General features: G+C 42.8%; 1 protein-coding gene and 1 non-coding gene across 4 annotated transcripts in view; one reads left to right on the top strand and one right to left on the bottom strand.

Annotated features, from left to right (window-relative positions):
- The window catches only part of ASMTL (acetylserotonin O-methyltransferase-like), an 86,872-nt gene extending 67,952 nt beyond the window's left edge, over positions 1-18,920 (top strand). For 2 of the 3 annotated variants that reach the window (XM_019524207.1, XM_019524206.1), the window contains exons 9-13: positions 4,405-4,589; positions 7,688-7,820; positions 9,166-9,309; positions 10,066-10,188; positions 12,158-14,912. In XM_019524207.1, the coding sequence (XP_019379752.1) occupies positions 4,405-4,589; positions 7,688-7,820; positions 9,166-9,309; positions 10,066-10,188; positions 12,158-12,375 (803 nt within the window). In that variant the 3' untranslated portion in view covers positions 12,376-14,912. Of the gene's footprint in view, positions 1-4,404; positions 4,590-7,687; positions 7,821-9,165; positions 9,310-10,065; positions 10,189-12,157; positions 14,913-18,504 lie in introns of those variants that run through there. The other variant, XM_019524208.1, reaches the window with a different exon arrangement.
- TRNAT-AGU lies at positions 10,729-10,802 on the bottom strand. The gene has a single exon. It is a non-coding gene; the product is annotated as a tRNA-Thr (tRNA).
- Positions 18,921-24,370: the final 5,450 nt, after the last annotated feature.

Raw genomic sequence — 24,370 nt, 5'->3', positions numbered from 1 at the left:
CATGAGTGTTAATACCTATTCCTCAGGGTCGCGTAAGGTTTCATTACTAGAATTTGTAAAATGGGGAGCTAAATTCTGCTGAATGTGACCTTAGTAAAAAAAATAATTATTTAAATAGGATGGATACAAGTGAGGGAAGAATTTCAGACTCTGCCATCTTATACTTAGCAACTCAGTTCAGCAGTTATAAATTGCTAGTGTTTAAGAAACAAACAGGCAGTGTTTAAAAGATCTGCCTTAAAATTATGCAGTGCAAAATTTAAGTTTTTGCATACACATTGCCTTGGTGGTAAACCTGGAAAAGATGCCCCACAAAGGAAACACCTGAGAACCTTCTCAGCTATTTCTTTTTTGTAGGAAAAACAAAAAAGAAAGCCCTAAGGTAAAATGCTGATCACAAGAAGCTTAACTGTGAATGAATAAATCACATAATGGAAAAAGGAGGAGGAAGAACCTCCAAAGGCAAGTGCTCTACCTCTAGCTATCTTTACTGTAGAGCTGCACAAAAACAACTCGTGAGATTTTGATGTTAATGAACTGAGAAAATTCTGGCCAGCTCTGGCTCCAGCTCTAGCTGCCTTCCACCAGCTGCACCCACAGGGGCTTCTCATCGCACTGCATGAACAGAGTGGGTAGAAGGCAGCTGAGAGCTGGAGCCGGAGCTCCATGCGCTGGGTGGAAGCCACGAGCTAAAGCTTCCCCTGCCCCCCACTGCCTGGAGCAGTGCAGTAGCGGTAGTAGTGGGACAGGGACTAGCCACTGGGGGCACGGAGAAGCTGGCCGGACCTGACAGGGCTGTTCTGTTCCCTTGACCACCAGCTGTGGCTCGTGTGGCCCCACATAGTGCTGTTGAGGGCAGGGGGAGCTTCAGCCCCATGGCTTCTACCCAGTGTATGGAACTCCAGCTTCAGATCTCAGTTGCCTTCTATCTGCTCTGCCTGCGCGATAAGCAGGCCCTGTGGGTGGGTGCAGTGGGTTAAAGGCAGTCAGGGCTAGAGCTGGAACTCCGTGCCCTGGGTAGAAGTTGCTGGGCTGAAATTTCCCACCCATACACCCAGCATGGCGTGGCAGGGCAGCAGCAGCAGTGGAGCAGCTAGAAGCAAGGGGGGCACAACAACCCACCTGGGCCCTGGCCAACCCTCAGCTTGTAATGCAGCCACAGCTGCCAGGTGCTGCACAGGGCAGGGGGTGTTGCAGCAGCTGTGGCAGGCAGCTGCTGGGCTTGGGGCTCACTGGCACCTCTGGGCAGCCCCCTAGCCAGCTAGCCCATGCCTGTGCTGCCAGGCCAGGCTATCGCAGAGCCGCAGCCACTAGGAAGGGTCCTGTCTAGTGGCTGTGGCCCTATGACATCTCTGCCCATCTTGGGCACAGAGAGCTGGGAGCAATCTGGCCGGGCATCCCCTGTGGCCCCGACCCAAGCCACAGCCTGTTGTGAAGGGCCCAGCCCCGTGGCCCAGTCCAGGCTGGGCCCCTGCCTCCACTCAACAGTACCACCCGGCTCAGCTCCACAGCTCCAGCTGCAGCCACTGGCTAGGCATGAAGATGGAGGAGCCATGCCACCTGGTTCTGGCTAAGCTTCCTTCCCTGCCACTGGTGTGGGGGGTGGGGGAAATGGTTGATGAGGGCTGCTCTGCTGCTCCATGGGCCAGGATTACTGGTGGGCCCAGAGACAGAGGGGGAGATTTAAATCCACCTCCCTCTCCCCATTTGCTTGAGGCTGCAGACAGGGAACATCACAGCGTCTGCTACACCCTGGCCAGGTAGACCCTGGCTGCTATACCCTTGTGAGAGAGGGGAGGGAGGGGTGAATAAGCTGCTCCCTTTGCCTTAGGGGGCCATGCTGGCTGGTGTCTGGCCATTCCCTCTCCCCTGCTTTGGCTACAGAGCCAAGGGGTAGGGCCAGCCCTCCTCTCTGGAGCAGACAGTGTAGCCCAGTTCAGGGCTGAAAAGCATGCTGGGATGCTAGGGGACTCTGGTTTAACCTAAACCAGGAAGGGTTCAGGGACAGCAGTTGCATAAACCCGTTTGACCCAAGTCAGTTAAGTTGGATATTACATCCAGCCAGGTTTACCAGTTTCAGCCATTTTGAAACTGATTTATGTGAACTGAACTTATGTTCTTTTACAAGTTTAAGCCAGTTTCTGATCACTGGGTTATGTGTACCTTCTGTCCCTAGCCTTTGTGAACAAGTATGTCAAGTTTACAAAACATAGATGGGCAGAAATCCATGAGTAACAGGTATGAGGAGGAGGAATTTAAGTTCCAGTAGCTGAGTGCTTGGGATACCAGCCCAGAAAGCAGGAGGGTTGGGCTTCTAGACATTTCTCAGGGGTGGGGTCTTGGCCTATGCTGTCCTGGCCGGCCAGTGGGGAGAAGCAGCAGTAGTGGGCATGGTTGGGAGCACCAGCCCATCTGGCACCTGACCTACATTGATTTGACCCATGGCTCCAAAACCTTGATGACTGCTGGCCTAACTAGTAGTGTGCTAGTTCATGCACTGTGCTGGCAATTTAGAGGTTCAGGTTCAAACCTTCCTGTAAGGTGGGGCCTATAACAGGGCATTCACCTAGGCAGAAAAAGACTCATAACCACTTAGCTTTGGGGACTAAAATATGAGAGAAGCCCCCAATCCTCTTTTCCATGCCTGGCCAGTGCATAGCTCAGTACTGCTTAGGACCATCCTACCCCCAACCCTGATTAGGACTTTTGAATGCTATAGTTGCTTGGATAGTATTTGATTCATAGATTCATAGATTCATAGATTAAGGGTCGGAAGGGACCTAGTAGATCTTCTAGCCCCACCCCCTGCCAGGGCGGGAGAACAACAAAAAACCCCAAAAGAGAAACGGGACTCAAATGAGTCCAGCCAGGTAGGCATCCAGCCTCTTCTTAAAGACCCCCAGGGTAGGGGCCAGCACCACCTCCCTTGGAAGTTGGTTCCAGCTCCTAGCCGCCCTAACTGTGAACCTAGCTGTCCTAACTGTGATGCTCACTGGGTTTCAAAATCTTCATGAAAAAAGGAGTGGTCGTGAAATGAAAATATCCTGGGAACACATTAAGAACCAGAACAGAAGCCCACCACAGTAATAAGTAGAGGTGCACTGATACATCAGTCCACACCATATCGGCACTGATAAAAGGAAAATTGACATTATTGGCAATCAGCTTTTTCTGGCTGATGTGGCTGATAAACTCGCCAATTAAATGCCATGTATACGCATGCAGCCGCAACTGCGCACAGCCAAGAATGCAGCCCAGCAGTGTGGAGACCAGCATCTGGTCGTTAAATTTGTGAGGGGGAAGGGGTATGGAAGAAGGAGAGGGTGTGGGGGGCAGATCGAGGCCTCTACAGTGAGGGGAGGGAATGAACAAGGGGCAGGGATGGGCACTTTTCAGCTGGCAGGGCTTGTCCAGGGGGCATGGGGAGGGAAAGGGAATGGCTCCTGTTGCTTCGCACACCCCTGAGGGAGGTATGGGGGGCGTGTGCCCCCAGATCTGTGCATAGGGCAAGGGTGGGCTGCTACTGCAGGCTCAGGGCTTTTTCCAGCGGGGGGTTGGGCTGGGGCTGCATTCAGGGCAAGTGAGTGGTGGCGGCATTAGAGGTGGGCTACAGACACCCCAAAATTTGCTGTAGCCCCCCCAAACCCCATGCGTCCTGCACTGCCACCACCCACCCTGATCATAGCCCTGGCCCAACACATAGATCCAGGGGGGCATGTGCTCCCAATGCCTCCCCCAGGGGTACATGTAGAGGCAGGAGCCACTCCCTGCCTCCCCGCACCCCTCCGGATAAGTTGCTCATGGCTTTGTCCCACGCCCCATCCCATCTCAGCTGGGCAGTGCCTAATCCTGCCCTAGCCCCAGTTCCACTCCCTTCTTCACCATGGGGGCCTCAGTTTGCCTCCCTTCACCCTTTCCCCCAGCCCCATCCCCCCCCATCAGACTTACCATCCAGACGCTGCTCTCCAAGCTGCTGGACAGCATATCAGCAATCTGACTGGTATCGGCTGATATGGCTTGTTAATAATTGGCCATCAGTATTGGCCTAAAAAATCTTTATCGGTGCACCCCTCCTAATAAGTCTTAGTTCATTAAATCTGTAACACAAAATGGTATCTTGAATGCAAATAACTGTTTTGTGTTTGAACTTGCTGCAATTTAGATAACATTTCAATGAAAATCAAATGTATGCTTTACACTGTATCAATCTTTTTTTTCACTTTAATTATGCAAATCAAGAGGCAGATCTTCAGCTGAAATAGATAGATCTGCATAGCTCCTGGAGTCAGTGGAGCTGTGCCAACTTATACCAGCAGAAAATTGGATATTTTTTTTAGTTAAATGTTTAGCATCATAAACTAATTGTAAGGGTTTTTTGTTTTGTTTTGTTCCCTTCCTGTTAAGGTTACAGTAATACAGATTCAGCAAACATATATCTGGCATCAGACAGTGAGGACTCACTTCATGGCTACATTATCCACTCAAATGACCATCTTTGGCCTCTCTTTACACATCTGGAGTCTGCTGTTGAAGAGGGAACCATGCAGAACTATCGGGCTTTTGGGAAAAAATCCGAGAACTTATTTCAGGTAATGAAGGCTTGGGTGTTTATTTTATGTTTATGCCACCTGTGCACTAATCAAAGTAATTTTAAGTCCAAGAAATCAGAGCACCCCAAAAACTTGATTGAGAATGTAGAATGAGCATGTCATAATTAACTAGGACTCTTAGAATATTATTTCCTGGTTTTTTTTAAACTTGGGCACAAAAAATGGATGTCACTATATAGTCACCAAAAGCAATGGCTAATATAGATATACTGCTGCTTTGCCGAAAGTTTGTTATGTAAAATTCTGGTTCTTTGCTTAGATGAAATATTTTACCATTTATGTAATGTTATTCAGACAACATCTGACCTTTACTCTGCTTCTGAGTTCAGAATTAGCTTTGATTTGCATATATACTCTTCCCTGATTTTTATCTGTGTTGATAAACTTACTTTGCATTGATTCTAGAAGACTTATGGATTTCTGTGCTTCAGCTGTTCCTTGAAGTGTTTGTTTCATTCCCATTTCATTTATACTATACTAGCCAACTGCCTGTCAAGAATGATGGGGGGTGGGGGGGAACAGAGCCCTGTGTCTGCTCCCACCCCACCCCCATCCGGGTCCGGTCCTCCATTCCATCCTGCCACTGGTCCCATTCTTTGTGGGGTGGACACAGGGAAGGATGGAGCATGTCTATCCCCAGCCCCCACTTCTCGTTTGGTGCTTGTTCCCCTTGCTCCCCCTCCCCCCCGCTGAGCCGCATACGGGCCCATTTCCTCCCCCCCCCTTAGCCTCCCACTGTCTCAGGTGGGTGGGGGGATGGAGAGGCCAGTGCTACTGGCCTTGTCCCCCCCTGCGCCATTGCTTCCATCGCTGCCACCTCAGGGCTGCTTCGGAGCTGAGCCGCCATTATGGGAAGGTGCACACAGAGACCGAGCCCCGTGTCTGACCCCGACCCTGTTTCCTCTCTGGTTGTGGGGGAATGGGCCCTCTCCTTCCACCCTCCCCACCTGCCACTTCAGGGCTGGTCTGCTCTCTTCACCCTTTTTCGTCACCTCGTAGTGGGGGAGCAAGGCCAGCTCCTCCCATGTCCTTGTTGTCATGGCAGTGCTCTACCGTGCAGTCTCCTGTCTCAATGCTCTTAGAGCACTCTGATTGGCTGTTTCAGCCAGCCAGTAAGAGTGTGAATAAAGAGTTATGGACAGACCGACAGACTAAGGCTTTTATAATATAAGAATTTACTTGGATCAAAGATAAGGGGTTTTTTTGCCCCATCAGAATGCCTGGAGATGGGGGAGAAAGCCCCTCAGATTGGATTTGACTACAAGGTTATAAGGGGCAGAGGCAGCATGCAGCTTCTGGGGGCCTAACGCCAGCCCCAAACCTGGGCTGGGTCCACAGTAGGAACTCCAGCAGCTGCCTACCCCCAACCTTGTACTTGAATCCAAGATAAGAGCTATTTACCCCATACTGACTGTGGTGGGGTGGGGGGTGGAACTCAATTTGGATTCAGTTAAATATGGTAATTAAGGCCTTATGTATAACACAGTTTAGCAGGTCAGAAAGTAGCTTCAGTTTATGTCCTTGTTTGTTTGTACCCTAATCCAAAAGGATGTTTCCCTGACATTTTTCTGCTATATTTTATCTTGCTTTTTATGCATTTGAGATAGAAAGAGTGCTATGACTGGGGCATGAAGCAAAGAGCATGTAGCAGCATGTGTGGTGGAGGCTGGTCGATTTGAGTGGAGGATGATGAAGCTTGTTGGCTTGATGGGATTCACAGCTTCTATTTTTCCTAGGTTTTGAGTAGCTCCCACTGACTTCAGGGCTGGAAAATAGCTAGGACAGAATCTGTGTAAGGCCTTGAAATTGGTTTCACTTTTAAGTGAAATGAACTTTTCACATAAAAAATCCACCCTTGCCCCATGCACAGATATGGGGAACTGCCCCTCTCCCTCCCCCCGTGCCCTGTGGACATGCAGCGCCTGCCCCTCCTTCAGCCCCATTCTCTCCTTCACTGCAGGGGCCTCAGTCTCCCCCACCCACCTACCACCTACTTTCCCCCCCACCTCTTCCCCCAACAGACTTACCAGCCAGACACTGCTCTCCAGGCTGCTGGGCTGTACTCCTGGCTGCATGCATGCCATGCCTGGGTGCAGGCACACAGCATTTATTTGTGACATTATTGGCCACATCACTGAATAAAAGCCAATTGCCAATAATGTCAATTTTCCTTTTATCTGTTCTGATATGATACGGACTGATGTATTGGTGCACCTCTATTTGTAGGGATTCTTCAGCTAGTTAACTTACATGCTGATAATGGTGTAGCCACAGCCACATGAAGTTCAGTGCTGGCTACAAAACCTGCTCAGGAATCTGGATAAAATAAGCAGTTTAGAGCTTTTTTTTTCTTTTTTACCTTAAACTGTCTAAAACTGTGTACAAGTACAACATTGTAATCTACTCTAATTGTACTATTAAAAGTCTTCTTGGGGCTTATGGAAACCACTTAAAGTATTTATTTTCTTTGTGTAACTTCCAGTTGCACACTGCCTGCTAAGAAAAGTCCTGCTGACAAAAAAAAACCCCAAAAAAGGTATTTCTTTTTTCAGAGAAATCATTTTGGAAGCCTGGTAGGAAACAAAAAAACAAAATAATGGCAAAGGATTTGAAAACAATCGTACAATAGAAAAACACCTGGCTATCCCAGGTGTTATACAATTATGGTTACTAATTTAATATATGAAGGTATATTATTTGTTTTAAAAAGGCTTCTTGTCAGCATCAGAAGGTTTGTCATGCTTTTTCTGTGCTGTAGTTTCAAGCAACAGAGCCATTGGTCCTCCCTCGTTATAATTAGGGAGGTCTATATGGCACTTCAACTGAATGTGGTGGTCCTTTTGGAGATGTAGCAAAAGGTACATATAGTCTGGATTTTGGAAAGCACTCAAAGATATTCTTACCATAGCAATGAAGAGATAGAAAGGGCTGGTTGGAGGTGGTTGCTGGCTGACATCCTACTGAATTAATCTTTGTAGTGTTAACTGTGCATCTACCAAAAAAAAAATTAAATAAATAAAGAAGCACCTACAGCTTTGGATAGGCATCTATTTAATTCTGACTTCTTCTTTTTTAAGGACTCTTATTACCAGAGTATGGAAGTTAAGCAGCGTTTTATGGCAGCCATGCACAGTATCGCCAAATTGACAGCAAAAGATGTGGCAACAGCTTTTGATCTTTCCCAGTTTAGATCTGCCTGTGATTTAGGAGGTAAGCCTATGGTAGTGTTTTACCAACATGCCAATGAAAAATAATCATATCACAGTTCCATTTTCTTTATTTAATTAAGTTCTAAAAATATTGGTTTCTCTAACTGATAGGTTTTCTGTTATTATTAGGTTGGCATTGTATTGTAAAATTTAATAGATGTGCCAGAATGAAGCTGACATGGAAGTTGAGTATTTTTTTTAAAAATAATTTTGAGTACAGCTAATAAGTGTTTTCCAATGGGTAACATTATGTTCCAGCAGTTAAAGGACCAGATAGTTCCATTTTCAAACCTACCACTGGAATCTTATTCTGGAATCTTCACAAAACATTTAGGCTCAGATTTTTTTTCAGAAGTGATCAGTGATTTTACTTATAGTGCAACATTTTTGAGTGCCAAACTTGATGTTTTGCAGTGGCTTTCTTCTTAGTATTTTCTTAAAGTAAGCCCCTTTAAAACGTCTTGAGTTAGATACTTAAAATTGTTAATCATCTCCAAAAGTCTTGACCTCTGTAATCTGCAAAATGTTCAATTGCTTGCATAAGGAACTTAGAGACCTACTATTGGAAAGCACTGTGGAAGTCCTAGATTTAAGTGGAACAAATTTCAAATGTCCACTGAATTTTTAAAAGATTTCAGGCTTTCAGTGAGTAAAATTACAAATTGAACAAAATAAGATAGCCACCACACTTGCATGGCATTTGTTTTTTGTGTTTATTTTTTTCCCATAGCTCAGAACTAGGATGTACCAATTCCAGTCCACAAGGGCATCAAATTGGGGACCAGACATTCTCTGGGGCGTATTACCTCAGAGCCCTGTAGATGGCAGCATAAGAAGGAATGCTGTTCCTATCAATGTCCCAGCACTTTAGAGGTGTAAACACACAAACTGCAAGGCTAGAGCTGCTTTTACCAGTGGACTTCTGCAGTAGAGGCTGGAGACCCTACTCTTTGCATCATAAGGATAGCACTTGTCACATTCCACTTGTCAAATGCCCTTGTAAAAACCATAATAATGAATGTTTTTTTTGTATAGCTCTTTTCATGTGTAGATTGTCAACGGGGCAAGTACCGTTATCTCTATTTCTGAAAAAGGAAAGTGGAGTATTGAGAAGCTAAATGATTTGACTTGTCCAGTCACCCAGTATGTCAGTGGTGAAGTAAAAGATAAAACCCAAATCTTTTGACAGTGCTGTGTCCCCTAGACTATCACCTGCCTTCTTTCCCCTACAGAATTGTAGTAAAGAACAATATAAGCTTTAAACTGTCTGCTAATACAAGGGGGATATTTTGTTTATTTGTTTGTGTGGTTTTTTTTTTCCCTTAATTTGTTTTTAATTTCCACAGGTTGTACTGGAGCTCTGGCTAATGAATTGGTTCAAAAATACCCAAACCTCAAGGTGACTGTGTTTGACCTTCCAGAAGTCATTGCAAATGTCTCTCACTTTCAACCTGTCAGACAGCATACAGCTCCAGTGACATTCACATCCGGTAAGTGCAATTATTGGACTTTGGTATTGCCAGTCATAAGGCACTGCAGCATAAGTCACCTTGGCTGACTCCCACAGTAGGGTAGGTAGAGCCTACACCTTGGTACAAGTAAAGATAAACATAAGGCAGAGTCCTCTATGATAAGCGGAAGAAAAAAGTAGGCTGTGAGTAGGGAACGTGGATGAACTAAGTAATACTAGTGGGGCTTCACTGGGATACTTGACAAGGCACTCCCTATTTGCAGAATTAACTAGGTGATGACAAGAGTATTGTTAAGTAAATGCCACCTTTCTTTTTGACTTAGGAGTCCATAAATTATTCATGTTAATGAATCTGTTTTCTATAACTGAAAATTAGAATATCTTCTGTATATTCCATTTCCTTTAGTTTACCTCCACTGAAGTCTTTAGTCATGACAACTTGTCCTTGTAACCTTGATTTCACCAATTCTGAGCTTCCCAAAATGTAGGTTGCTGTTCTCCTCAATCATTCAGAGAACCATGTCTATCACCTCCATTGGGTCTACTTTTATTGTAGGATGCAAACTAAGATTGCTTTCTGTCTCTAAAATTGTCCATGGACTTGCTAAACAGAGCAGAAAGTCCATAGCCCATATGCACTGAAACTAAATGGATCCTAAGCTATCTTAACACTCACTCTGTACGCAAACAGAGTTCTTACTATACACAGTTTTTTCTCTGAACAGTTTTCAGTGTGCATTGTAGAATTGTACCTACCAAATACATATTTTTACAGGTGACTTCTTCAAAGATAATTTTCCAGAAGCAGATCTGTATATTCTTTCCCGCATTCTACACGACTGGACTGATGAAAAGATTCACATGCTCTTAAGCAAAATATCAGCTGCTTGCAAACCAGGTAAGAATTTTTTTCATATTGTGAGGTTTTTTAAGGTTATAGGGTATTTAATACCCTGAAATTTTTTTAAGAACTTTTATGACAATTGCCAATTAAAGATGCTTGAATCTGTCAACTTTCTCTTCTCTATCCTAAAACAGAAGCCTTCCTGCATATCATAATGGCACAACATATTAACAGACAAAGAAACAAAAAGCCTTCAGTGCATGCATTATACAAATGATGCACTTGTTTCTGTATAGCTTTGTAAGTTAATATATAAATATATCTATTTTTGATTGTATCTCTATCCCAGAAATTTTAGTATGGTGCTAAGTGCCTTAGACCATAACTGCAGACACTAAAGGTTGTGCATTTTTTTTCCTGTGCATAACAGCGAATGTTTTTTGAACAGATGCAATTACTTATGCTCCTTTAATTAAAACATATGCATAAACTTTTAGAAAACTTGGACTTCTGTGAAATCTTCAGGCAGAGACTGCTTGTCCTCTGAATGTACAAAGTGCCTGTCATTCTGGGTGCTAATGAAATTAATCCTCAAGGCACCGCTGGAATTTGAACCCAGGGTCTCCTGTTTACTAGACAGGTGCTTTAACCAACTAAGCCACAGCACCTCTTTTATATATAAAACACTATATATAAAAGTACCTCTTTTATATATAAAACACAATATATGAACCTCCCCTGTGCACTGTAATATCCCATGCATGGCATAAAAGATCTTTTAAAGATAATAAAGAGTACAACCATAAAATGAGCCATGTACAGGCATTTCATTTCTTTGGGAAAATTGTTGTGCTTCATGTAGAAACCGTAAGTGTACAGGCATTCATCAAGTTTTTCCTTTGGGGAAAAATGCCTTCTGCAGAAGAAAGATCTCCCTCTCTCAGTAATAAAGATTTCTCCTATGGGGGAGTTTCTACCACAGGAAAGAATTCCCCTGCCACTAGACTTCTCCCTGGGGAGTTGAGCACCATGGAAATGGTCCCCGTGCCTTCCTGAGACTGGTGTCACCTTGTCTGGGGAAGGTGTGGGGAGCAGCTACTGCATGCCACCTCATGGTCCTGCCAGGAGTCAAGCAACAGGGAAAGGTTTCTCTGCCTTCCTCAGACTGGGGTCACCCCAGTTTGGTTAAAATGCAGGGGACTAATGAGATGAGGATTGGGTGGGGGAAGGGATTTGCCCTACTCCCCTACCTTACTGTTCTACAGGAGAGTCATGGAGTGGTGGGTGTCCCATTTAGGGAAGTGCAGGGAGCTTTCTTCTCTGCTTCATTCTTTCACAAATGGGAGGAGTAGAGGAGCCGCTGTTTCTCATGCCTTCCCCAGACCGGGATCACCCCAGTCTGGGAAAGGTACAAGAAGCAGGGAAGAGAGGGCAGTTGCAGACTGAGCACCTATACTACTCCTTCTCCCAGAAACATTACTTCTTCTGGGGGGATAGTTCTCCAAAATTTCTACCACTAGAAATGAATGCTTGCTCCTGGCCAAACCATCTAGCATGCTATACTAATTCTGTATCCTAAAAGGAAATGTGGCTCTCTAGTGGCTTGGACACTTTTCTGTGAAGTAGGTGTTTATCTGGACCATGCAGAATACCTCAAGACAGTCCTGCAAGACCATGTTGGAATAAATTTCTTGGCTCAAACCAGTCTGTGACAAATGAATAAGAAATAGCTTGGTTCCTGTAAAAATTAGGCTAAACATCAGGCACAAAATCAGGAGGTAATCTGAAGGGGTTGGCTGAGATAATGCTCCACAATCCCCTTTTTCCAACAACAAAATAAGTCTCTTCTCACCCTGGTAGAGTTTCTTTAAATGGGAAGAAAATGCCCTCTAAAAGTTTGTATGTAAAACCCATCAACATTAGGAACACTTCCTGCTGTTTATAAGTGCTTGAAATGACATTGTCAATGTTTTGAAGACCAGTATATCTTATTGAACCATTTCTGGTTGTTTTGGAAATGCAGGAAGTGCCTTGCTAGTGGCAGAAATTGTTCTCAACAAAGAGAAGATATACCCTCCTAGAGCTCTACTGCAGTCCCTCAGTATGACTGAAGGCAAGCAGAGAAGTGCCTCTGAATATAAGCAGTTGTTGGAAAAATATGGCTTCACCAGTGTACAAATAAAGATCACAGGAAACTTTCTAGACGCTATTCTGGGTTTCAGAAAACTTTCTTCACATTAGTTTTTTATGCTACAAATAACTGAGGTACCAAGCTTTGATAATTTCGACATGTTTTAACCATCCGCTAGTATGCTTTGTTTTGCCAACTGCCTACTATGTCAAGAACTTTGTATGAAATTTCTAATGGTCTGTAGTATGTCTGTATCCCATCCAGAAATGCAGCCCGTACTATAAAGTGACAACTGTGTAGCTCCAGCAGCACAGAGCTCAGCATTGTGTAATTGCCCAGCTGCGTGGGTGGGTTTTGCAGCCTAGGTGAGTTCTCTGCTGCTGCAGCAACTACATTGCTGTAAAAACTCAAGTTAGCCTGGATATGTCTATGTGAACTGTAAGCACACTTTTTGGCTGCAGTTCTCTGGAAAATTGTTTAAAACTAAAGGAAGTTTTCTCCCTCACTAAGCAGCATATTTAGTTGCTATCAGCCATTTTGTTTGTTTTCACAAAAAGAGTGTTTTGAAACAACTTTACCAGCAAAGGAAACTTGGGGGTGTTGAAGTGTTGGTGATCTTTTCCCCACCCTTAATTTCCTTTGCTGTTTGGATCAGAAGTAGAAGAGGGAGATTTAACCCTGAGATGCATGTCTTTTTTGCAGCCAAAAGTAAAAACAAAACAAAGGGTGGTATTTTGAGATGGGTATTAATACTCTGTGCACCTGCTCCTTGGGCATTGTGGTACTTTTGAAAAACCCACACAACTGTCAAGTCACTAGTTTCGTGTCGATTGAAGATTTGCAGTTCTCTAGAAATCGCAATTTCATAAATTCTAGAAGTGAGTTGTCCAACACATGCATTCTCAAACTGAGAGCCGGAATCATTCCTCTCAAATATAGCTTCGCCTAAGACAATAGTCTACTTCAGACCTCACTGCAGCAGATTTCCATAGCAATATCCCCACTCAGCCAGGATGAAAGGGAGGCTCTGCCTGCTCTAAACAGTCAAGCTCAGCAACTGTTAAAGATTCTATGAACAAGGGCAACAATTACATAGATTTGTCTGGCAGAGTTTGTCTTTTCAAGTTAATCTTGTACCATAAATGCCTGTCAGTAATTTAGTTACTTTGCTCATTGAGCACTGAGCAGGGCAAAGGTGAGCTGGTGAGTCAGCCTTATCAATAGGGGTCATACTACAATCTGTAGTACAGCCACGCAAAATCATTGTAAAAACTTGTCACGTTGTACTACTCCAGGCATGGCCAGCCTGCCACATGTGTGGCCTACGGCAGGCAGACAGGGCACCAGCAAATGGGGCAAAAAGGAAAAGCAGAGCAACAGATTGGGCATGTAGTATAGGGCAAGAGGCAGAAAGAGCAGTCAGGGGAAAGGGATCATGGTGGGACCCATAGAGGGCGCAGAGTTCATTTGTGGCATTCCTGCCAAAAAGTTGGCCACCACTGTACCAAGCAATCTCTTCCACATAAGAATCTTTATTCACCGTTAGCAGTAAATGAGTCATATTTTGCAAGGCTGGTCTAAGCAGTGCAAGCATTGCATTTCAAAGACCAAGTGACCTCTTTCAAAATGTCTAGCTACTAGACAAGTCTAAAACTCCTTTCTCTCTAGTGCAAAAAAGTCTTACTTCTGTCTTTTAACTGGTATAAATTTAAATAGGACTCATTCCAGTAAAGACATCATACCAACAAGTTTCAGGTGTTATTCTTGCAACAAATAGAAGTTTAATTCTGTTAAATACAGCATATTGATGATGCAGGCAAGCACCAGGATTGTAATACTGTTACTGTCAGATACCTAAATCAGAACCCTCTGAGTATTGCATACTCACTTATTGAGACTAAGCGTTTGCATTAGAAGAGCATCAATACTAAGTTTTTTTTTAAAAAAATAGAGAACTTACCTTGGAAGCATCCATTTTAGCAAAGACGTGACACCATTGTAACAAGTGGCTTTCTATGTCAACTGGCACATCTGAAATAATTTTCACTAACTACTTTTGAATGTCTGACAAAGGGTGGCTAATGAGGGTTGCAGGAAAATACGTTTTGCACTGCGGGTGATGTCTGTATTGTCAGAGCGTGCTCACACTGTTACAAGGGATATTTGCTGACAAGCACAAAAGATGCACTGCTGCCTTTCAGAAAGCAGAGTGGGAAAAGACATCAGTAATGTTTTCACTTGCTTTTCATAATCCCACTCTGCACCCAAGATTCCTAATGAATTCCTGGAATTATGATGTGCACAACAGATTCAAAATTAGACATGGTAAAAGCAGTTGGGCAGGACTGTATGTTCAGTTTAAGTATCCCAAATTGGGGAGAAGTTAGACAGATGGTCTGTCACAAATTGCAGACGTAAATATGCAGCTTCCTAGAAAGAACTTTGTGTCTGTTCTCTGCTGATATAATGACTAGGTCTTAAAGTTGTCTTCTATTGTGAAAAAGCTGTCTGAACAATAATTATATTCATGGATAATTTGGGGACATTCAAGATGAGGAAGACTTTAATTACCTGTAATGAGGGATTATGTTGGGGGGGAAAAAACATGTCTGAACTGATACCAGCAATAAAACCTGTTTGTTCTCTTCTTGCTGTTTTGGTAAATTGCTTTATGGGACTGAAGAATACCTGTGTTGGTATGATGCGATTCACCCATTGACATGAATGTAACTGTATATATGATCTCATGTGCATGTTCATCTGAATTCAGCTCATTTGTCTGAATTCCATTTTGGAGTGTGGAATGAGTTACCATTATCTTTTATAAACAGCATAGAAGAAATACAGTGCTGAAAAATGGGTTAATGATTTCCTTGTGGCTGAGACACCAAAGGGATTAGTGCAAAAGGTGGAAGAGATCGGCAAAACAATAAGATTAAAGTAAGGGGTAGAGACAGGGAAATTGGAAAAAGAGTATTAGGGAGTGAAGTGTGATTTAAGTGATAACATAATATCGTCTTTTTTTCAGTTTCCACTTCTACTGAATTATACATACTGATTCCATTGCAGAAGTGAAATATTTTCTCTATCAAGGAGATCAAAGGGGTTATGGTGATGGATATCTCAGTATCAGTTGACCAGTGTCAGAGTTTAGGAAGGGTGGTCTAATGGTTAATCTCCCTTTTCTTGGCCTCCACTTCAACTTTGGATTTGTTACCTGATTCTTGGGCTGGATGGGCAGCAGAGAAGTTTCTGGACTCTCTTACCATCACCTTGATGCCATAGGTTGCTTCTCCCTAGTGTTTTCCAACATCCAGTTGCCTTATTTAGCATTAAGGGTAGAACTGAAGACTTTATTTCTGGGAAAAGAGTTAATATATTCTGCCCAGGAAGGCCTGTCCTTTCGTGTCCAAACCCTCCCTACCAAGAAACACTGACATCCCCAAACCAAAGTGTTGATCAACCAAAACCTACTACCACTGAATTTAGTGGTAGTTTTCCCTTGTTATAGTTGATGACAGGACTTAGAGTAGTTGATAGGAACAACAGTACAAAGCTACTGTATCGTTCTTTCTTTTCAGAGGACTCCAGCTGCTTGGAGCCAAAAATAAAAAACCTTCAGGGCTGCATCCAGACAAGCTCAGACGTACGGTATGTGGTGCCACAGACTGTACACGCAGGCATTCCCTGCACTGCTACCTTGCAGCATGGAGGAGGAGGATTTGACCCTGGGAAATCCTGGGGTCAAAAAACTGCATGTGGCATCAGTGGCATGCTATCCAAAATTAGAGCCTGGCTGGCCAGAGCCATACTCTGGCTGCCAGCCAGGCTTCCTGCCATGGCTGCAGCCCCAGGAGGCCCCCAGTAAAGTTGCTGGCCCCAGCCTCCCCTGCCCCACCTGGGCTAAGCTGCTACATACACAGGCATTCCTGGGGGATAAACTGTAGTGGCACAAGGTGTGCTGCTGCTACTCGTCCCTGGAGAAACACATCCATGCTTATCTGGACACAGCCCAGGAGTCCAAATTTAGTCTGGTTGAGGTAGCAAGGAGATGATGGTTACCATGTGCATTTTCCTGAGTGACCAAATTTAAAACAAATTGGGCTGAAATTGATACCACTATTAGCTGCTGTTCTTAGTAAGAAGATCTGAAGTGGTACCGACACATAGGTCATCATCCTCTTTTACTTGAGACATCATATATTTTGTTCAATATCACTCTTTTGGTGTTCTTTCTCTCTGTCTATTAAATGGACACACTGCACATGTTTTTATCTTAATGCATTCAAAATGTGTGCTGTTTTTGTCAGCTGTGAAAACTTAAAATTCATTTTTGCCACTGTCCTATACATGTGTTTCTACCCACTGCCTGAAAGACTTACTGCCTTCAAGCCATGACAATCTGGGTTAATAGCTGTTAAGACTAGAAGAGACCATTATGAGGATCTAGTTTACTTCCTGCATAGCCAACACCAAAGAAGAACTTCATTTTTATTGAAATGAAAATGCGCAGCTTTTGCAATATACAGGCATCATACCCAGGGTGCAGTGTATTTATTTCTTGACTATATTTTGTCAAGGTTTTATGGATGGCATTTCTGTGTCCCTGTTGTTTGAAGTTATTCCCCCTAACAAATTTAGTTTATTTTCTGTTCATGTCTTCCTGTCCAGGTTGTTGCTTCAGCTGTTTTAAGTCAAAGCAAGCTCAGTTGTTTAGAAATGATAATCTAACCTATGTGATCAGGAGCAGCAATTTTGAATTTGGCCAGTGAGGCAGAGAGAAATTGTGATATGAGGAAAAAGATTTCTCATACATTGTCTGTTACCCATAGAGGCTATGTGGCCAAATAAATACTCTCATAGAATCATAAACAAGTAGGGCTGGAAGGGACCTCAAGAGGTCATCTAGTCCAACACCCTGCCTGAGGCAGGATCATCCTAGATGAATCCATCATCTAACCTATTAGCAAAACTACACAGTCAGCCCTGGAACAAGACAAGACTCAAACAAGTAAAGGAGGGGCTCTGCTATAAAGGTTGTTAGAATGTGTCCAGGGGATCCCAGGAAGAGGACCATGCCGTTTGCCACAGAGGAAGGCAAAACTCCCCAGTCTATATCAATCTGACCAATCTCTCATTTTTCCATGATTAAAATGAAACACCACTAACATAGATGTAGATATTAGTGGTGTTTCATTTTAATAATAGAAAGATGTGGATTTGGGGTTACGTTTTTTAATCCAAAAATTGAGGATTTTTTTTTATCAGAGAAAACCAGGATCCCTGGTCATGACCCAAAAGCAGGTTGCAAGAGTATATGAAAGGATCACAAACACACTTTAAAAATAGATTCTCCTTTAAAAGAGAAAAATGTGGGAAACCGTGGCTTTTCCCTTGCAGCCTGCCTGAGCTCCAGCCTTTGAGGGGCTACTTGGGGGGGCCCCATGGGCCTCCCCTTCTCCCCCTACACACTGGCGGCCTCGGGGGGGGGGGAGTAGGTTGTGAGTGAGCAGTACTGGGTTAGGACTGGCCATCAATGTTGACACGTAGGTCCTGGTACAAAAAAGATTGAGAACCACTGGCTCAGCACCAGGAATCCTAGTTTTCTCTGATTTAAAAAAAAATCCCTAAGTTTCAGATTAAAAAAAATAACCCAAATCTACATTTTTCCATGATCAAAATGAAACATCACTAATATATATATAGTGGTGTTTCATTTTTAAAATCAGAAAATTGGGGATTTTTCTAAGGATCTTTGCTTAGCACAATGAGCCTGATCCCCACAGCAAAAGTGGAGAGGGCTTCTATAGAACAGTTATTTTCTGTATGTACGCTACCTAGCAAAATACTTCCCTCCATCCATTTGTCTTTTAGACACTACTACAGTGTAAATATTAAGTAATGGCTGTTTCAGAGAAAATAGGAACCAAGTGTTACTTCTGTTTTTTCTCACAACCTTCACTTCAGGTCCAGCACATGTCTGCCTTAGGAGAGGAGAGAGATTCAAATGTGATTTAATAACCAGTTATATTTACCCCCTTGATATTGAGGAGATGTCATTTTTAAAGGGATTAACGTATATAATAGCTTGATTGCGTATAGTTGTTTAGTCTAGAAAATTGTGAGTGAATAATTGAAAATGCTACTAGTATTGTACCTTTTACATTTTTTCATGGTATCTGCAATTCTTTTCAATCTAATCACAGACTAGAATTCTGGCATCTTTTGTTTTAAATTAGGCTGTGGTCTTCTGGTGTCTGAAATGGTGTTGGATGATGAGAAGAAGAACAGAGGCACGGCTTTACTGCAGTCTTTAAACATGCTTGTGCAGACAGAGGGAAAAGAGAGAAGTGGATCTGAATACCAAAGTTTACTAGAACACCATGGATTCACAAATGTAAAAATTAGACTGACAGGAAATTTGTTAGATGCTATATTTTGTACCAAGTGTTAGAAAATTTTTATTCAGCAATTAACTTGGGGCACATCAGTCATGTCTGATGTCTTTTTAATTATGTAGATCTATAATTGGTTTCCCATTAGCATCTTAAGAAATTAATAGATGACTTCAGAAATTTCATAAATTACTGTATTTCAAGAACTGAAAAATATAAACATTCTGAAATGTGAATAAAATGTCAGGATTATTTTCTTCCTTTCGCAGCAGTGATGTTTTGATCATATGGAGTTGCTAGTACTTCCAGAAATCACCCACAATTCTTATGTGGCTGTTTGATTATATTGTAACTTTGGAATTATTAATGAACCCCTTCTCCCTTGTTGAGTCAGATTAGAGCAGGGGCAGGCAATTATTTTGGGCAGAAGGCCACTTACTGAGTTTTGGCAAGCCATCGGGGGCCTCATGCAGCCCAGGGCAGATTAATATTAATTTTCTAAATTTTTTAGGGGCCCCACAGACGGGATAGAATGGCCTGGTGGGCCGTATCTGGCCCCCAGGCAGCATTTTGCCCACTCCTGGATTAAAGTGACCTTATTTCTAAATCAGTTCATGCTACCATATGCTTTCACCAAGGGGATGTTTGGGGATAGGCTTAAAGTAGGGAGTGATGGGTGAGTGGGAGCTATCTGGTGGGACTTCTTATCTTCAGTAGCACTAGAACCTAATAGCCAGGGATCCTGGTTTTCTCTGATAAAGTAAATTCCCCAAGTTTTGGTTTAAAAAAAGTAACCCAAAATCCACATTTTTCCATGATTAAAATGAAACACCATTAATTGATAGATATATAGTGTTGTTTCATTTTAATCATGGGAAAATATGGATTTTGGGTTACTTTTTTTTAATCCGAAAATGGTGGATTTTTTAATCGGAGAAAACCAGGATCCCTGCTAATAGTAAACATTTAAGTTTTAATTTAGCTAGTAAGCAGTCATTTGGAACCCCTGGGTACATCTGCCCAATATGCTTTACTGTGCAGTAGATGAATTTGCTGTGCAGTAAAGCATTACTGTCTACACATGTGCAAAACTTGGGGGGGCAGCAGACTAATTCACTGTACTACTGGATAGTTCTGTCAGATGCAAGTGGTATCCAGCAGCCCAGTAAATTACCATGCTTAAACACACGTAGACAGTGACATTGGGATTAGTTTACTCTGGCTCAAACTGAGTGGAGTATATTCAGTCGCATTAATTGCATGTGTAGACACACCCCCTGTGTCCATATGGTTTCTACATAGTCTTAATAGTCTTTAAACCACTTTAAGCAAAAACACAGCAGTGTGGGGGGGAGGGGGACACGACTTAGAGAAAGACCTGCAAGTGGAAGACAGTATAAGGTAAAAGATGAATGGGTACAAGTACTGATCCTTGCATTTCCAAGGTAGGCCAGGGGAAGATTGTGAAGAGACAGAAAAAGGGAACAGCAAAAGATAAGAAAAAAAATAGATATGGAAAATAATGAGGGCGAATTATATAAATAGAAGATTAGAAGGAAGAAGTGAGGTAGATTTGAAGCTTTGAGATGAGAAGCAGGAAAGAGAGAATGATCTAAAAAAAGGAATGGAGCCAATCGGGGTGGGGAAGGAAAGTGAAATTAAATTAAAGCAGAGATTCACAGTGCCTTTGAGTGGTGGGCTGAAATAACCCAGTTTGGGTCCTAGGTGGCTGGTGCCACTGCCAGCCTCTGCCCTTACAGCTGGAATGCTGCCAAGGCTCCCTTGTGGGCCAGATCTGTCTCATGAGCTGTAGGCCTTGGGGTGGGGGAGGTGGGAGAATGGTAGCAGTACCATGATAAATATCAATTTAGAACCAGAACAAGATCAGCCTCATAGACACTTTGCCCAAGAGGGTGCCCCAAATAGATGGGGGTAGGTGCCAGGAATGCCTACATGGGGAGAGTTAATCAATTTGCACTGCCTATATGCTAAGCCATGTACAATACTCAGTAGGAAACACAAAGCACATGGGTATGTTGAGCATAGTGCTTGAGTCAAGGTTGCATATTTAGATGTCTCTAGTGCCTTGAGTTCTAGTATGTACAGACCTCCGCTGAGGGTAGTTGCCTAGTAGCTGGGAAGGATGCTCACATTTTGAATAATTGCTTAGTGATTAGAGCACTTGCACTGAATGTGGGGAAACTTAAGTTGTAGGCCTTCCTCAGCCTGAAGGATATAAATGCACCTCCCCTACCTCCAAGAGAGTACCCTAACCACCAGGTCCTAGTGTGGCTCAAAGCTCCCATTGCTCCCCTTTTTCCTCCCCTCCCCCACTATTAAAATGAGCCTGGGACATCTCAGCAGTCATGGGAGCAGAAGGAAGCGAACAGGAGGGAGCCTGATGCTATGGCTCAATGATGATGAGGCCATTTAGTGAAGAAGGAGGAATTCTGAAGTCTGATCCCTGTTTTCAGGAACATTTTTTTTATTTTATCCAAAGGCTGTCTAATGCAATGATTCTCAACCAGGAGGTTGTTATATTCTTTTAAGGGTGCCCTCAGGAGCAAACTCGTACACATGATTCACAAGATGAACCAAGAGGTTTCAAACACAATGTTAAAAACATTCTGACCCGTTGTGGTCTTTCTAAATTATTTGCAACAGAACAGTTGTTCTAATATTTTTCCGTAGTCAAAAAACAAGTGAAAGCTAGGAGCTGACACATTCTAGCAGGTACCTTGAATCTAATGCAGGATGCCTCAAATCTAAATAAAGGTCTAGAACCACTAGTTTAATCTGAAATGCATAAACAGTTCTTGCTTCTTCGTCTTCTGGTCCTGTAACTCTGGATGGCCTATAATCCCAGTCTCCCACTTCCTGAGTGAGCGCTTTAACCACTAACCGGTTATAAAAAAAGATAAATTGCTGCACTGTCTACTGAAGCCAGTGCTGTCAGTGTGTGTTAGGTGTACTCTGACAGTATCTAACAAGATTGGGCCTCTCTAGGAACTTAGGTGGAGTCCCATCCCCCTTGTGGATCATAACAGAGCATGGTAGGAATTTGGCTGAGCCTGGGGCTGTTCTAGCCATGTACAGAAACCTAAATTTAGGTGCCTAGGGGTCTTTGCAGAGGTGCTGAATGAAAGAAACCTAATAAGCTTTGTGTCTGCTGGATCTGCAGTTGCACATAGGTACTTAAAGTCAGCCTGGGTCCTATGTAAAGCACACAATGTACCAGCCTGGGTCTGGAACTAAATTACTTTGGAAATCTGTAGTATATAATATCAGCTGCATAAAAATATTAACATTATAATGTTATTTCTCTAATAAAATTGAGTACAAGACTTTATGCCTACAGTTAATTTTCGTCATTGACATTTTCATCCCTGCAGCATTTAATGTCCATGCCATTTGTGAATCGCTCAGGAATGAATGCAGTGCTTTTAATCATCAGTCCTTATTAAAAAATCAGACTAGTTGATAGGACTTAGTAAATTCAAAAATCAAGTTACTGATTTTTCAAGTTAAAATTGAAACTCTACAAAAGAGTTTTGTCAAAAATAAGCATTGTTCTGTTAAAGTCTTACCAATAGCCCTAGGAAATGCATAGTGGAAGTAGTTGTCTCCAGGTCATGTCATATTTAATGTGATTAAACTAAATCATGAGGACAGCATAGCTCTGCAGTGACAAACTGTGACTCTCTTCTCTCTCTAAATATGTATTTTCCATGTCACCTCCATTACCAGTACTACATACGGTTCTGTATTATGCCCATAGACCCCCTTTTGATTTATGCTTATCAGTTTTCAGACCTACAGGTTATGTACAACTGAACTTGTTCCACTTTCCTCACCTGAACATATCATGTGTGCAGGCAGCTGGAAACTGAGTCATAGCTCCTGCAATTATTTTTTTACCTTTGTAAAATTAAACCTGAGTCTTAAGTACAAAGTTCATCCCTAAGGTAAGTACCCTGACATAGTAGAGATATGTTACAGATGAGGTCAGTGAAAAAATCCTTGGGTGACAACATGTTCTTTCATGGCAAAACTGCACTTAAGAGCAAAAAGATGCAATTGAGGTGGCCCTGTCAGGGCTCTCCTTCTGAGCATCCCCCTATGCAAATATATTTTGTGCTCTTTTGTCTGACCTTTCATTCATTCATTCCAGAATCAACACACAGATGGCATGGACATTAAATAGTGCAGAGATATATGTATTGCAGAAAGGAGATTAAAGTTATGCTCAGATAAACACTTATCTGGCCAGTGCTCTGTGAGATCTAGTGAATATTTACTTACTATTATGCATGAATTATTACCCAGAAAAGAATTTACATATTACAAACTGTAAAATATTACAGAGGTTAGCTAAGAGCGTAAAGAAATCAGGGTCAAATGCTGCTGTGACTGTGTAATCCCAACAAAACTGGAAACGAGAACTAGGATAGCAGTTCTCCATAGCAGACTCAAGGCAGACTTCTCTGCATGTTGTAAGATTTCTTGGAACTACCAGACTAGTGGCGAAGCACAAACTCTGAAGCTGTAGCGATTGGAGGAGAAGAGGGGTGGTGACCAGTTCATTTTGCTTAATATCAGCCAGCAGCTCACCTCTGATAGTACTACTTCATGTGTGGGCTTGTGAAAGTGGATGACAGAGTTATAGTAAAGGGGGGGAAATCCAATTTATATATAAAGAAATCCAGGTCCGAAATAAAAGGAAAAGAAAATGGGAGAGAGCCGGACCTGTTCAGACAATGATGTTAAAAATATTTCAGCACTCCTGATTCAAGGTGTTCCTACCATACATGAACAGATTGATGCATGTTTGCATGGTGCTTACTGACCATGTTCTGTATGCCCTGGGACATAATACCTTTGTGTTAACACTTGTCTTGGCCATTATGGTGCCTCCTTTATAACTGCATCACAGTAGAAACATCTCATGTTCCCTCCTTCCCCCTCCATCTTCTGTGTTTAATAGGAAACCTTCATTGATTATTTCCCTAATGCCCTTCATAGAAGCATGTGTCAGTTCTGTATCTATTTCCTGTTTCTTCTCCTTCCATATAACCAAGTTCTTCTACCCCAAGTCCAAGCAAGCCTGTATAATATGTCTCAGAATTTTATGTGGTTAAGCCTAAATCTTGTAAGGTGGAGTGGAACAGTCAGATTTTCCAGAGGATCTAAATTAGATGTACGAACACAGAAGGGAAGAGAATGAAAGGAGGTGGAAGGGGGAGAGTAAGAAGGATAAGAGTGATTGGGGCAGTGATTTAGAAAGGAGGAAAAAGAAGCTGAAAATAAAGATAAAAATAGTGGGGGCCTGAAAAAAAGATGGCTTTAGAATAGCATGTACTAAAACAGTAAAGAATGATGGTAGACTAGACTGGGAGAAAATAACTGCTTGTAGTGATAAATCCTAGTTCATTTTACCCACCTAAATATGACACTGTGTAACTGCAGTTTGTGGCACTAATGAACAGCTTGTGATTTAGAGACAGGTAGTTAGCTGGGTTAGTCTGAAGTCAGGGAGAAGGCAGTGTAGAGCTGTACCTTACAGCCTAAATCAAAGATGCATAGGTTTTTGTGAGGCCGCACTCACTTCATTTTTGTGTGTACAAGCATGCACTCAGCCACTGAGCAGGCTCAGGAGGGCTGTGCTGTGGCCAGGCAGATATACAGAAAAATAGGATGTGGAGGGGGCTGC

This window comes from Gavialis gangeticus, unplaced genomic scaffold (genome assembly GCF_001723915.1).
Source record: "Gavialis gangeticus isolate Ggan-Ray unplaced genomic scaffold, GavGan_comp1, whole genome shotgun sequence".
Lineage (NCBI taxonomy): Eukaryota > Metazoa > Chordata > Crocodylia > Gavialidae > Gavialis > Gavialis gangeticus.
Note: the sequence above shows the minus strand (reverse complement) of the source record. Positions and strands in the feature narration are given on the sequence as shown.